This window comes from Dermacentor silvarum, chromosome 3, assembly GCF_013339745.2.
Source record: "Dermacentor silvarum isolate Dsil-2018 chromosome 3, BIME_Dsil_1.4, whole genome shotgun sequence".
Classification (NCBI taxonomy): Eukaryota; Metazoa; Arthropoda; class Arachnida; order Ixodida; family Ixodidae; genus Dermacentor; species Dermacentor silvarum.
In genome coordinates this window covers 206,414,557-206,428,201 of record NC_051156.1, presented here as the reverse complement: position 1 = coordinate 206,428,201, position 13,645 = coordinate 206,414,557, and the positions used below count along the sequence as shown (strand labels likewise).

The window sequence follows — 13,645 nt, the reverse complement described above, 5'->3', positions numbered from 1 at the left end:
AAACAGCCAAAGGGGTGATTAATATTGGAAAATTATAGAGATAAGTGAGAGAAGGCTGGAGAATAGGTGAAGGGCAATAACATCTGTTGTGTTAGAAGGAAATGGGAATGTGTGTTCTAAGGATGTCCCTCTATGACGTAGTGACACCTGTTGGCTCCTTATAGGCACCCTGCAATGCAGTTTGGCTGTACATTGTCGCGCCACTAGCTAGTGAGCACCCGCGAGTAGGCCGCCGTTTCACCTTGGTCCGTACTGCGCTCAGGCGCGCCTGAAAGCTTCCTTTTCAGAGTTTTCAATGGATTCACCGCGACCACTCGGAGCTCCTCCGTGATAAGTGTGAACAAAAATAACATGCGCATATACTGCTGCTTTAGGTATTTTCACAACCGCGAAGGGGATGTCGGCATCAAATTGTGCCGCTTCCCTTCAAGGCTGTGGGGAGAAACCCGGTGGCTGAAGGTGGATCGTCGTGGTTCGGGCCGTCAAGTAAGAGTCGCTCTTGCGAATTTCTGTTGAACTATGACGCAAACGCAAAATTAAAAAAAAAGAAAAAAAAAAACACAAGGCAGCATCCAAGAAAACGCACAATAAAGCGACAACTGCATAAACACGCGTGATCTGATTCCCGCTGTTGTAAATTGGTTTGGATAATTGTTGAGGTATTCGCGCTCCAAAACAAATGCGCAGTGGTTATGTGTCAAATCTAGCTTCGTAAGCGCTCCGCGTTGGACCTTTGTACGCACTGTAGTTCTTGTTGTGCATTAATAAGCCAACGTGCAGCTCCTTTCTGCGCCTGGATCAAGACGCGACTGCTGAAACCGGGCTCATTCATGCCGACGTTTTCTCGCGTTTAGAACAACAGAACTAAGGCTGGAGTGCACCGCAGGACACATCGAGTATTCGCAAAATAGCACTTCTCTCGCGCACGCTAGCACACTAACATCTGTTGTGTTAGAAGGAAATGGGAATGTGTGTTCTAAGGATGTCCCTCTATGACGCAGTGACACCTGTTGGCTCCTTATTACCAAAGGAGGCCCTCTTGTGTATCTATCCAGAACCAAAATTCTGGATGTAACATTTTAGAGTAGCAATATAAAGCTAAGATGTTATTATTCTGAATTGATTGCGGCACCAGTTTTAAATCTAGTAAATGACAAGTAATCCTTCAAGGTGCTGCAACTAGTGTGAGTCTGGTTGTCTACAGAGCACATCTGGCTGACGTGAAACCTGTAATGACAGACGTTGCCAACCAACACCTTCAGGAAACAGCAATAAACCACCTGTATATACAGTGCAGTCCACTTATAACGATATCGAGAAAAACGAGAAATCCGATCGTTATAACCGATTATCGCTATATCTGGACTGCGAAAAAAAAAAAAATGCCGAATATACCTTTGCAGTCCCGAAACCGAAACTGACACTTGCGATAAAAAATCGGCGTCGTAGAAAGTAGGCCGTGAAAAATGAAACTTTTATTTATACCTCTAAATAGCGTCTCAATCGTTAGGCACGCTGAAATAAAAATCTGCACTTGCTTTCGCGGAAGTTTCGGAGTCACAACCGCCGTGTGCATCGCGTCCATCTGCTGCGCGAACACTGGCGGCTATAATTTAGCGCGCATGAATTCAATGAGCGACTCGATCGACGATATTGCACTTTGGTTGAACCTCGGGGTCGGTGTCAAAGGCGGGCCATTGTCAATCTCGTCGTCACTGCTGCTGCTGTCGTCGCCGCTGTCGCACAACGCCGCCGTCTGTCGCGACAACGATCGCCCCGTCGGAGCTCTCTTCGCAGAACGAGGCAGCACTATTTTCACTCAGAAGCTCCTCCATCGAAGCACCACCTATTTCATCGTCAGTAGCGACGTGCTCCCAGAGATCGGACACCACCGTGTTGGTTTCGCCCATGGGGTTTTCGTCGTGGCGCACGAAGCCCGCCTTTTCCGTTGATAGGCATGGGCACTGCTTCTAGCCTTCATGATCGTGGCGCTCCCGGTTTTCATAATCGTCATATCATCCACTGCGCGAGCTCGTACTTCAAGTCTTGGAAAATTTGCAGCTTCGTCTTGAGAGACGCAGCTTTGCGCTTTGACGCGCACATCCGGCTGCTTCCGCGGTGCATAGGCCGCGCAGGCGCCGCTTGCTTATCGCTTTCTCCCCCCTCTTAAGGAGCGCACCTGTCGCTGCTTCCGTTGAGAGAGAGCGCGGCAGTGAGCGCAGGTGCCCCTCGCCAGAGGAGGCGTTGCCTTCGCTTATCGCCTTTCTTCCGCCCTCTGCTCGGGGGAGAAGCAGCTGGCGCCATCTTGTGCACGCTGCACCAACTTGCGATGCTCTCCGTGGCGCGCGGGCGGGATGCGCTGCGCGGTAATGGCGGCAGATACGAACTCGCGTAGGCAAACTTTTCGCCCCGTCTCGGTTAAGGGAAACGTAGGAACGCAATTTTCACGATTATTCTGCATGAAAAGCACTGCCCAGAAGCAAAATTTCAATCGTTATATCCGATATGCGGTGAATAATATATCGTTATATACGGTTTTTTTTTCTCATAGCCCCAATGCATAAGTTGATACTCTTAGGTCAACTCATCGTTATAACCGATATATCGTTATATGTGGTATCGTTATATGTGGACTGCACTGTACTTAGAATTGGACAATAAGCCAGTTCAACTTGCCAGCTATATTTGCCTTCGCAGCTGAGAATAATGGGCAGCGTTTTGCTCAGGACACTCATATGACCTGCACTTTTGAAGGGGATAGAAAAAAAATTACTCCTCTGAGTAGACTCACTTGTTTTTCGACTGTCTCATGAACTGCTGAATCTTCCTAGCGGCCTGGTGCTGACGCCGCTGGGAATACGTTCGCCTGCAATGGAAACTTGATACTGAAGGACTCGAAACACACTCCTCTCAGCTATTAGTACAAACTGCGATTTTCAGCTTAAGACTGTTTGAAATCTTGATACAAATATTTTGTCATAAATATTTTTTATGTAACATGCCTAACTGCTAAGTGTTTTAGCTATGTTTTACCACATTTTGTGTTATACTTGGCTAAGTTTTATGTAAAGAAGAAAGCCAACACTAGATACGCAGTACTTCACAAGTGGACTTGCCTACTAACCCAGAATGTAGTCATGTAATAATGTTCAATTCCAGCAGTAGGGCAAGGACACACAGCCTTTTAGAAACAGTATTTTGCTCATAAACCAACCATACAAAGCTCACAGTTAGCTGCATCAGATGTATCCCTATGTAAGCATGATAACTTTACTCCCCTTTCCGCAAGGACCACATGAATTCAGAATAACATTCTTTAAAAAAATGCAATCTTTTCAAATTGAAAAATGTAAATATGTATTAGGTTTTAATTCACATTTTGGGGAGATTGATACTTCATACTATGTTGTCCAAATTTGCATTAAGCAAAGATGGATTGACCAAGGAGCAACCCAGCAATAAGCAATTTCTGGGTTGCTCTTCTAGTTTCCAACACTGGAGATCGTACTGAATGCCTCTCTTTGGGTGACCTGTCAATTTGACCAGCTGCAATGACTAATAAATGCAGACATATACATCATGTTATGATGAAGAAAGTGCAAATGCTAACAAGCCCAAAGATTGTGGCAAGTGACTGTCGAAAAGTGACAAGCCTAAACCTGCTTATAAAGTGGTCACCTTCCAACTTTCTTCAAGGTACTGCAATCACTTTCAGTGATGCAAAGGATTCCCCAACATATTTATAATTGAAGACTATGGCTTAGGCTATCAACTATGCCTAATTTCTAGTATGTGCAGTTTTTGTGTGCTAGATGATGTGAAAGTTGTAAGAACAGAAGCTTGTAAGAGACAGAGAGAGAGAGAGAGAGAGACCTGAAAGCCGAGGCGGTGGGAGTTCCCTCCCGGCTGGAGAGGGACGATGGCCGCCGGTCGTCCGAGTAACCCCTGTGGAAAAAGCCTTGTCCAGGGCTGCCTGTGGCTGCCTCTCCGTCAGGGCTCTTCTTGAACCTCTTGTGCTGCTCACACCAACCGTGGAAGCTCTCGACGGCTGCCTTGGTCATCTGCTTGTAGTACATGTACTGCGCGAAACAAGCAGAAAATGACAATTAACAAGATATGGGTCAGCATGGAGAGTGTGCGCTTCATGCAGCTTCATTGCATAAAAAAAAAAGTGAAGGTTAGGGATCAAAAACATGCATAAAATGGAAGTTAAAGAGACGAAATCAGAATGTACAGGTCTCACAGTCAGAGTGACTACGAAACCAATACTGAAAGGTAGAAAATAAAATGGTTTGGCCATGTAAGAAAGAGGACAATAGCAGCAGCAACAAGAAGGTAGAAGAAATCGTAGCTGGAGAGAAGAGGAAGGTAGAATATACAGCACCGAACATGATTTCAAAGAAGCTTGTGAAGGAATAGGTGAATGATAAAAGATGCGAAAGAAAAAAAAAATCTAGTAACTAAAAACAGTACTCCCACGTAAAAACATTACTGGTAACTGTTAGGAAAATACAATGCTTCGTTTTTTTGTGTAGAAAGCAACCAATTTGGTACACTTAGCCCCGATATTCTAGAATGTTCCTCGACTCCACCTCGTCTCAGGAATGTGTATGGCATGCAGTGTTGCCCTTCAACTGAAGTGGTCACTGTATTTCAATTATGTTACACGGTAATTCTTGAGTGAAAATGTTGTGTCTGCTCAAGCACACTCGACTGAAGGTGTGTTGCTTAAGCTGCTCCCTTGCCGTAAGAATAGCCAAGTGGTTTGAGTCGAGGCCCGTTTGTGAATATGAAGTTAAAGTGGCATGCAGAAGGAGGAATAAACTGGCGGGCAAAAAAAAAAAAAAAGACAGCAAGACACAAAACATTTCAGACAAGCACCTACCTGCTTGTACCTCCGGTAATAGCTCTGAATGAGCACAGCGGCGGCCCTCTCTTTCTCTTGCTCTTCCTGGCGCTTGCGACCCTTGTAGGAGCGGTACGCCTTCTGGATGATCTTGGCTGCCTCGTACAGTTCCCGTTGCTCCTTGTCTGTTGAAAACAAAAGTTTGGAACTGAAAGGCCCACCCCACTTGTAACGCCACCAGTCGCAGTGCACTATTGTGGACAAATGAAAACCTGAATGAGTTAGGGCAGGCTAGAACGCATTATTTCACTTTTGTTTTCGCTGCTCCGTGTGACATCAGCATGATTTCAGTTTGCATGCTTAGTTTGGGGCTGGCCTACACCATACTTGGCGACTGAATATCCTGCAGCGCAAAAATCGCTCTTGAGTTTTATTAAACATTAGAGATGGCCTAAGGAACGGAATGTAAAAACTTTATTGAGAGATGGCCTATTTTATACTTTAACATTTATGTTTCACATGTATATGATACAGTACTATATGAGACTACATTGAAGCACTTATCCTTTCTCCTACAATGCTGACGGAGAAAAGCAGACTAGTCATATCTGAAGCTTTGAACATTGATTAGCTTGCTTCAGGGCCTCCAACACAGCAGTCATAGTGACGCCAGTACAACTTGTCTTTAGGGGCAGTTGTTTCAGGCTCAATGTAATTTAGTAGTGAGAAGCAACACTGCAGTAGGAAGACAATAATGCTTCAGTGAATTTGCTCAAGAAATGACCTTATTCAAAAACCTTTAGTGTTTTATATTATTATCCTAGTGTATTCAAGACTGCAAGTTGCTGTAATTAAATGGTAAATGCACACCATATGACGCAGCTGTGACCCACCCTGAGGGAGCCATTGAAATGGCATAAGGAATACTTGTTGTGCTTTTTAAAAACGTTTTGGAACCCCATCCCCCCCCCCCCCCCCCAAAAAAAAAAAAAAAAAAAAAGATATAGCAGTGGCCTTGGATTATTTGTTTATATGTTTTTGCCACATGAAAGAAAGGTGAATACTAAATGAAAGTGGACAAGCATAGCGGGTTGTCGTGAAAGTGAATGCTAAAATAGGTACCATTTATGAGCAGAGTGCCTCTGATATAGCATTGTATTCAGAGTCATAAAGTATCACATAGCACGGGACTACAGATAATAGTATAGTATTCGTTTGTAGTAGGCATGTGGCTACTGCTGTGCACCACTCCCAAGCTTTTTCCCACCTGAAAGGGTAAGATTGGAGAAATCTCTCTCCATGATCTTCCCAGACGCTTTGAAGAACTCGCAGAAATCAGCAGTGGTTGGTGGAGGCGAAGGCGATTCTAATGTGAAACTTCCGGGACTCTGCAGACACGATGATGAGGCTGGGCTCAGGGATGATGATGGAGTTCCTGCTTCACAGTACCTGGACAAAATAATTTGGGAAACAAATATTTTGGTAGACAAACAACTACTTGAGTCTTCTTATATAAGTACAGAGAGTAGAATGAAGCAAAGTAAATTAGACTGACTGTGCAGCCTTGACTGATAAATTGAATAACTTCATCTTTGATGTGTGTAGTTAAGAATCAGATGTGAAAATAAAAATCTGTTAATTTCATGTTGGATTACAAACTCCGACTCCTGCATTGCAAATTATAATAGGTGAGCTTTGCAACGCCATAAGAATCGGTTTAATAACCCAATGCTGACCCTCTTTAAACTTCAATGTATCCACCGCTTATTAAAAGCATTAAGGTATGAGTCAGTGGAATTAGTAAGAATACAGGGTGTTTTTTAGACTACATTGAATATTTAAAAATCACCTGTGGCAGATAGTACAATACTAATGCTTGAATGGTATTCTCGAAGAGGTGGACATTACTTCCATTACAAATCAAAATGCGTAACTGACTAATTAACAAGATTTTACTAATAAAGTTTTTACTAATTTCATTATGGCACTTATTGCAATTCATTAATTGTAGCCGGGGAGTTTGCGAGGTATAATGACATCGAACAAATCCTGAGGATGGCACTGATTTCGAGATACATGCCATAAAACTAGTGATAAAAATGCCCTGTTACACTTTTTAAATAAAATGTTGTTTATGCATTGAAGCACAAAAGTAACTGAACCACCAATGCATTTTGTTGCCTGCACTGAGAATGAATATCTCTAAACTGGTGTCATCCTAACAATTCATACCAAGTGTTTACTACGCCTTGCGAACTCACTGGCTACAATTAGTAAATTGCAATATGCACTGTAAAGCAATTCATTAAAAATTTAATAAGCAGCTTTTTCATAATTAGTTGATAATGAATTTTGACTTTGCGAGCAAGTAATGTCTGTCTTTTCCAGTAATCCAGCTCAAGGACTAGAACTGTGCTATCTGCCACACACGATTTTTAAAAATCGTGTTCCCAGATAACGTAGAGGCATCCTAGGGATGTCTAATGGACATCACTGTATGGATGTTGGGGACATCCTAAAGATGCACCAAAATGATCCTGAAAAGGTCCCAAGTGAAACACCGAAAGAGGTCCTATAGATGCCTGAGCTGGGACTTTTTTAGATGTCACTGGGACATTATTAGGATGCCGAATCCCAGCAAAGGACTTAATTTGGATGCTACTAATCACTTTGTTGATGCTACCCTGTTGCTTTCCAAGCTTGTAATGTGCCATGCAAAGTCGGTGTGGAAGTTGTAATGCTTTATTGCAACTGTTGATCTGTAATACAGCTGTCAAGTAATACAGTAATAACTATAATGAAGAAATAAGTAACAAAGCTATCCATATTTCCTTTACATATACAACAAAACGCAAGTAGAATTCAGCATAAAAACAGCTGCCGAATGTTCACTGCGAGCGTTCGCAGCATTCATGTGCAGCGCACCTGGTGACACGTACTGAGGCGACAGAACGCTATGCATCTTTTCACATACATGTAATGTGTAGCATGTGTGTGCAGAAGAGTAGATACATCCCGTGTGCAAAAGCGCATGCAGGGCTTTAAGGAAGTGCAGTGGGTGGCTCCCTTCTTTACAACGTTCTACCTGGCACAGGTATATTCAGACAACTAAAGTTTTCAAAGTCAATGCTATCAGAATGTACGCAAACTATGGTGTATGCATATGCTTCAGATGTTGTAGTTTTGGGTTATAACTTGAACATAACAGAAAACATGTTTCTTTTTGGAGACTGAAAGACTAAACATAGGCTGAATATTGATGTGTAGGCCAAAAAAAGGCCCGGTAGCGACGTCATCAGGATAACCTAAAGTATTAGGTAAATTTAAGGAGAGTGACCCTATGGGAAGCAGACGCACAGCCATTTGGCACGCCGCCTCCTGATGAATTCAACATCCCAGTCATGTCCGCGATGGCGCATTTTCGGACCAAGCCTATTAGGACGTCACATGGACGTCCACTGGACGTCTCCATTGGGATTTGGGACATGTAGGCCTTTTTGGGATACCCATGGGATTCTTTGTGTAGTCTGGGTATAGTTACAAAAGAAAGCACCCAGTATATGCTTAATGTGCAAAGTACCATATTTACTAGAGTGTAACGCGACTGTGATTGTAATGCAAGGGGTGACTTTCATTGCGTCCATCAAGAAAAAATAAAACCATGAAAGTAACACGAGATGTGGTTTTTGTTGCGTCCAGCAAAAAAAAAAGAAGAAGAAAACCACTAAAGTAACGCGAGACCACCGGATGCATGAAAAAATGTCAGTTTCGCCCGAAAGGCGAAGCATCAATTGTGATAGCAAATTAGGAGAGAGCTATACGGAATAAGGATAGTAGTTTTATCGGCTGCATAAACTTGGACACATTTGCTTATTAACTGAATTAACAAGCATGGTGTCAGCGCGCACAAGCAAACATGAATAGATCACACTCGATGACCGCAGAGCGTCGGCTATTTATACATGACTTGTCGAAGATTTCAGTGTAATCATTGGTGCCCACATGCCTTCCAGAGTGTACAACATTGTTCGCGTCGTGCAGCTGATCTGGTTACACAGGGTTCAGCGGAAACATATACAACAGATAGAACCAGCGTCAACACTCAAGAAACTTCTGATACAGGAAGGCGCATCTTGTGCTGATCGATAACTTTCAACATTTGTTAGCCGGTGAAATGCGGTCCCTGGATAAAGATAAACAAGTATGTGTATCACTATATATCAACATCATAACCCAAACTAACCTTATTCGTTACTATTATTACCTGTAGTTGTAGTCGCTAAACTCAAAATTGAAGTCGTCGCTGAGAAGTGGCGGTGGCGGATCATCGACAGGGCACATGGTAGCCGCCAGGCCAGGGCTGTGGGGTCCGCCAGCCATATCGGGTGACGACAGCAGCAGGAACAGGCCCTCGGCCTCCATCGAGTCGTCCTCATCGTCATCGAGTGCCCGCGGCGCTGCCTTGATGCGCTCTGGCAGTGCTGCAATTATCTGCTCGGCAAGCGTGAGAACGCGGCTGTCTCCCGGCACGTGAGCTGCGGCATCAGCTGCGGCCGCAGATGAGGTGCCCAGGTCACAGCCCATGTTGCCGTGGCTCTCCCGCCTCCTGCCCAACGGGCTCGTCCCTACAAAAAGTTGAGCAGCACACATTACAGTTTTGATGTTGACCAATGAAGTGTGCCGTGTGCTACAGATAAGAAAAAGCACTGTAACGTCAGTGCTAAGGGAATCTGCCATGCATACCAGACTATACACATGTTCTGCACACGAACACAATTCACTTGTTGCTGCCATGACAGTAAGAAATGGTGAACAGTGTCATTGCACAAATCGTGTTCAGTAAGAGACCAGCAAGCACTGAAGGCAATCACTTTCTTGCAACAATTTCATGCAAAACAAACAAATAAAAATGAGAGAGAAACAAGGAAAACGAAGAAGTCATTGAATTTTTCCTTACATTTTTGTTCACTAAATAGGGAAAAGTTGCAAATGAAAGCTTGGTGCACCGCCTTACAGCATCAAGGCCTTGTTTAACACGAGCATGTTTATGTTGGCCGTCTAACACTGTTGTATGGCTACCGTTAGCATCTGACTGATCTGAAGTGATTCAGGCAAGTGACAGTGAGGTGAGGTGGTATGAGCAATCTGCTCAGGATACCCCAACCAAAATCTGGAAGTTCACGAAAAGGGCTCACCTGAAGATCGGACAGGATTCTGCATTTCTAATTCTTCATCCGAGACTCCAACAACATCGATAAATGGACTTTCACTGCTTCCCTGTGCATCTAAAGAAATAAAAAGAAAAAGAAAACCAGAATAAAACAAAGAGAGGCTTCCTATGTGCGTTTACTCACTTAAAAGCATTCTCCATGACAAACATGCTTGCTCACGTACACTACAAACACAGACATTAATTTCCGGTTTTGCACTGGGGTGTAGCATGACCAAGCTTGGCATTATATATACTTGACACACTGCTACAGAAAACACTTCCAAGTGCATTGCCATTCTTGTGCCAGGCCTTATAATTATTTTAATTTTCTAAAAACACCGTTTCAAGGAGTTTGGCATAAATAGTAATTTCACGACAGTTCATGCTTTGCAGTCAACTGAAAACGATACAACAACCTTTTATGATATATGTACATATATAGTTGTACCAATGAGTTTACTCTGCCATATTGTAGGATAAGATAGTAAAGCATTGTTGTGGATATAACAATTATACAAGACTATTGGACCCCTGGGTTTTCTGAGCATTTTTGTAAACGGGGACTACACTGTATACAGCATACAAGAAATTGTTGTGCTGCCATTAAAGCAGAAAACCTAATGAACTGTTAACATGGAGATGTAGGCTTTTTGGTTCATACTGTGTCTGCTGTGCTGTTACTAATATATAAGGCTGCATTGTTTTCTTTCACATGTGCACATTTCTCTTATCTGAGTTTGCTTCACACTTCATTACCAGACAGACATATGCTTAACGAAGTATAGAAAACAGGTAGTACCATTTCTGTACACTAAGATAAAGCAATATTTTGATGGTAAATTATTAAGAAGACAGACATTCCCAAGAAGCAGTGTAAGGTTTGTCCATTCCTAAAGAGAACACCTAGCTGATGTCAATATAACAGATGCACTTTCTATTTATCGAGAGAAACCAAATGACTGACAGGAGGCATTAGGATGACATCTACGCATCTGAAGATAGTCTGCCTGCCTCCATGCTACAATCGAGCTGTAATCGGCAGTTAAATATAAACTGATTGCTCCCTTTAAAAGTGGACCGTACTGCATACGATACATGTCGATTGAAACAAACCTGGTTCGAGAACAACACTGCCAAGATCCAGCTTAGAGACGAGCCTTGAGGAGAGCAGCATTGATGAAGGGAGAGACGAGGAGCCCTCACACATGCCACTATCTATGGAGGAGCGCTTGGAGGATTCAGCTTCAGTAGACGAGCCGCCACTCATGTTGCCGTCGGCTGATGCTCGCTTGGTCAGTCGACTGTGCATAGATGTTGATGAGCCCTTTGAGCTCCGTACATGCTGCTGCTGTAGCAGCTGGCAGTGTGTACTGAAAAGAATACGTAGTAAAGCTTCAAAACTAGGATGATTAAAAATATCCTTATCCTTAATTCTTTCTTGGGGTACTAATGTGGCACATAGAGACGGGGACACAAGGAGGCACATGTACACACAGATGCGGCGCTCGTGTTCATGTGCCTTCCTGTGCCGTTGTCTGTGTGCGCTGCATTAGTGCTCCAAGATGCCATATCAACAAGACTGCATTGCAACATTAGTGGATTGTGTCAGTTATTAATATCCTGGGGCTGCGCCCGTCTGTATCCTATTGTGCATACAAACGCACAAGACAAAGGGCAATATAAATAGAGTTGACATGAGGTTCGCTTCCTGCAACAGCTGCGGAATTTCAATAGATTTTGGCCTGACTGTACCTGCCGGTGGAATCCTGTGAATGCTGCTGCTTGGTGGCTGCTTGCTCCAGCTCTTCAGCGAGGCTGGCATGCCCGCTGTCGCGAGCAAGTGTGGTGGCTGTCTGGCCATCCGCATTGTAGGCAGAGGCAGCTGAGACATTCCACTGAAGCAACAGCAAGGCCACCTCTCGTTGACCTCGAGCACATGCCCAGTGCTAAAGGAGTGAAAAAAGGCAATGAATAGAAGTGCTTTCAAAAGCACTGTATAGAAGGGCATATTTATACTCAGCAGTGAGAAAAATTAAGAAAGAAAGAGTTAGCTGAAATAACTGAGTAATGAAAGCATGCTTGTATAGTGAGAGGTGCATTGCACTCTGCAGATTTATAGAGACAAAAAAAAAAAAAGAACATTACGCTTCTGTAATTGCAAATAGGTTACTCTTGCTAAGGGGGAAAAGGTTTGGTACACCAGAAAATGCGAAATCAAATGATGGAAGACAGCACTACATAGCTTATACTGGCTGCAGCTAGTAAACTGACTATTAATAATAAAAAAAGAAATAACCAGTGCACATCAAAATAAACTGAAAATCAATCTGGCAATATTCCTTCTTTTTTTGTGCATAAAACATCATAGTGTTATAATTCAAAATAACAAGCTTGTACCTCATTTTGTTCCCTAATATAAAGTCATGCCCTATGCCCCCCCCCCCCCCCCAAAAAAAAAGAGAGAGAGAAAAAAAAGGAAGAAGGAGAATCACACACATCTCAAACACTGCAGGAATTGGTGTGAACGAAACTTTTGCATCCACTCTGCCGAAGTGGCTGGCCGAGCGCCTGCTGACGTCATCATTCGCGTCTACCACCCGGCGTGCGTTACTACCTCTCCTCATGATGATAATGATGCTTATCGGCACCCCCTTTGAAACGGGGCGGTGACAAATAGTCACCTAGCTTGCTTGATTTACTAAGGTTCTACTACATCTATTGGCATCTAGCCTTTTCTCTATCTGATCTCGATCTTAACTTTCGTATTTAAAACTTCTATCACTATATCGTATCATTACCTACACTTGCAATGACTCCAGTTCTATCAATCTCTTCCTTGCTTTTTTTCCACCAATAGTCTAAACGTCTCTTACTTATCTCGACTGCAGACCAGTTAACCCTTCCATCTTCTTTGAATCCCAACGAACCCTCGACCACTATCATGGTCGAGGGTTTGTAGCCTTTTCGGACCATGGTGTGGTCACGCCAATGCCGAATTTTCCGCCTCATGAGCCATATAATGCGTTCACATTAATAAAGGTGGGCACTCCCTACGGGTCTTTCTGGGTGAATATCTTGGCATTCCATTACGACATGCTGAGTCGTTTCCGTTTTTTTCTTTTTCTTTTCTTTTCTTTCATTCTTTCTTTCCTTTTTTTTTGCCGCACACACATGCCTCATTATGTGGCACATATTTGCTCCGGTATGGTTTTTGTTCTCAGGCAGCCAGTTCGGGCCTCAAATAGCAGGGCACTGTCCTTTGCGTTATCATTCAGATTTTACCTCCTCATTTCTTTCTTGCCATTTTATAAATCTCCATGGTCTTTTTTTGTCTCCATCCTTCGCATTTAATTTACAGCCCCTCTTCTCCTCCTCGCATGTAACCTCCACACAGTCCAACCACCAACCATATAGCATCAAAACATGCCTGACTCCACAAAGAAAGCTTTGTTTTAAACGTAAAGAAAGAATTCAAGGGGCAATCAGTTATCCCTACATGGATGAATGCGAAAGCATTGCGGCCACATCAGCAGAAGCGCCACGACGTGACCAACGGTGTTTGTCACAAGGTGAGCACAATGCAAGGT

The 13,645-nt window shown here is 43.4% G+C and overlaps 1 protein-coding gene across 4 annotated transcripts in view; it reads right to left on the bottom strand.

Annotated features, from left to right (window-relative positions):
* Positions 1 to 13,645, bottom strand: part of LOC119446537 (calmodulin-binding transcription activator 2) — a 493,330-nt gene that overhangs the window by 10,942 nt on the left and 468,743 nt on the right. For all 4 annotated transcript variants that reach the window (XM_037710984.2, XM_049664202.1, XM_049664203.1 and 1 more), the window contains 8 exons: positions 11,811 to 12,004; positions 11,172 to 11,428; positions 10,042 to 10,131; positions 9,111 to 9,471; positions 6,114 to 6,295; positions 4,886 to 5,031; positions 3,874 to 4,079; positions 2,792 to 2,866 (listed from right to left, as the gene is read on the bottom strand). In XM_037710984.2, the coding sequence (XP_037566912.1) occupies positions 2,792 to 2,866; positions 3,874 to 4,079; positions 4,886 to 5,031; positions 6,114 to 6,295; positions 9,111 to 9,471; positions 10,042 to 10,131; positions 11,172 to 11,428; positions 11,811 to 12,004 (1,511 nt within the window). The remainder of the gene's footprint in view (positions 1 to 2,791; positions 2,867 to 3,873; positions 4,080 to 4,885; positions 5,032 to 6,113; positions 6,296 to 9,110; positions 9,472 to 10,041; positions 10,132 to 11,171; positions 11,429 to 11,810; positions 12,005 to 13,645) is intronic.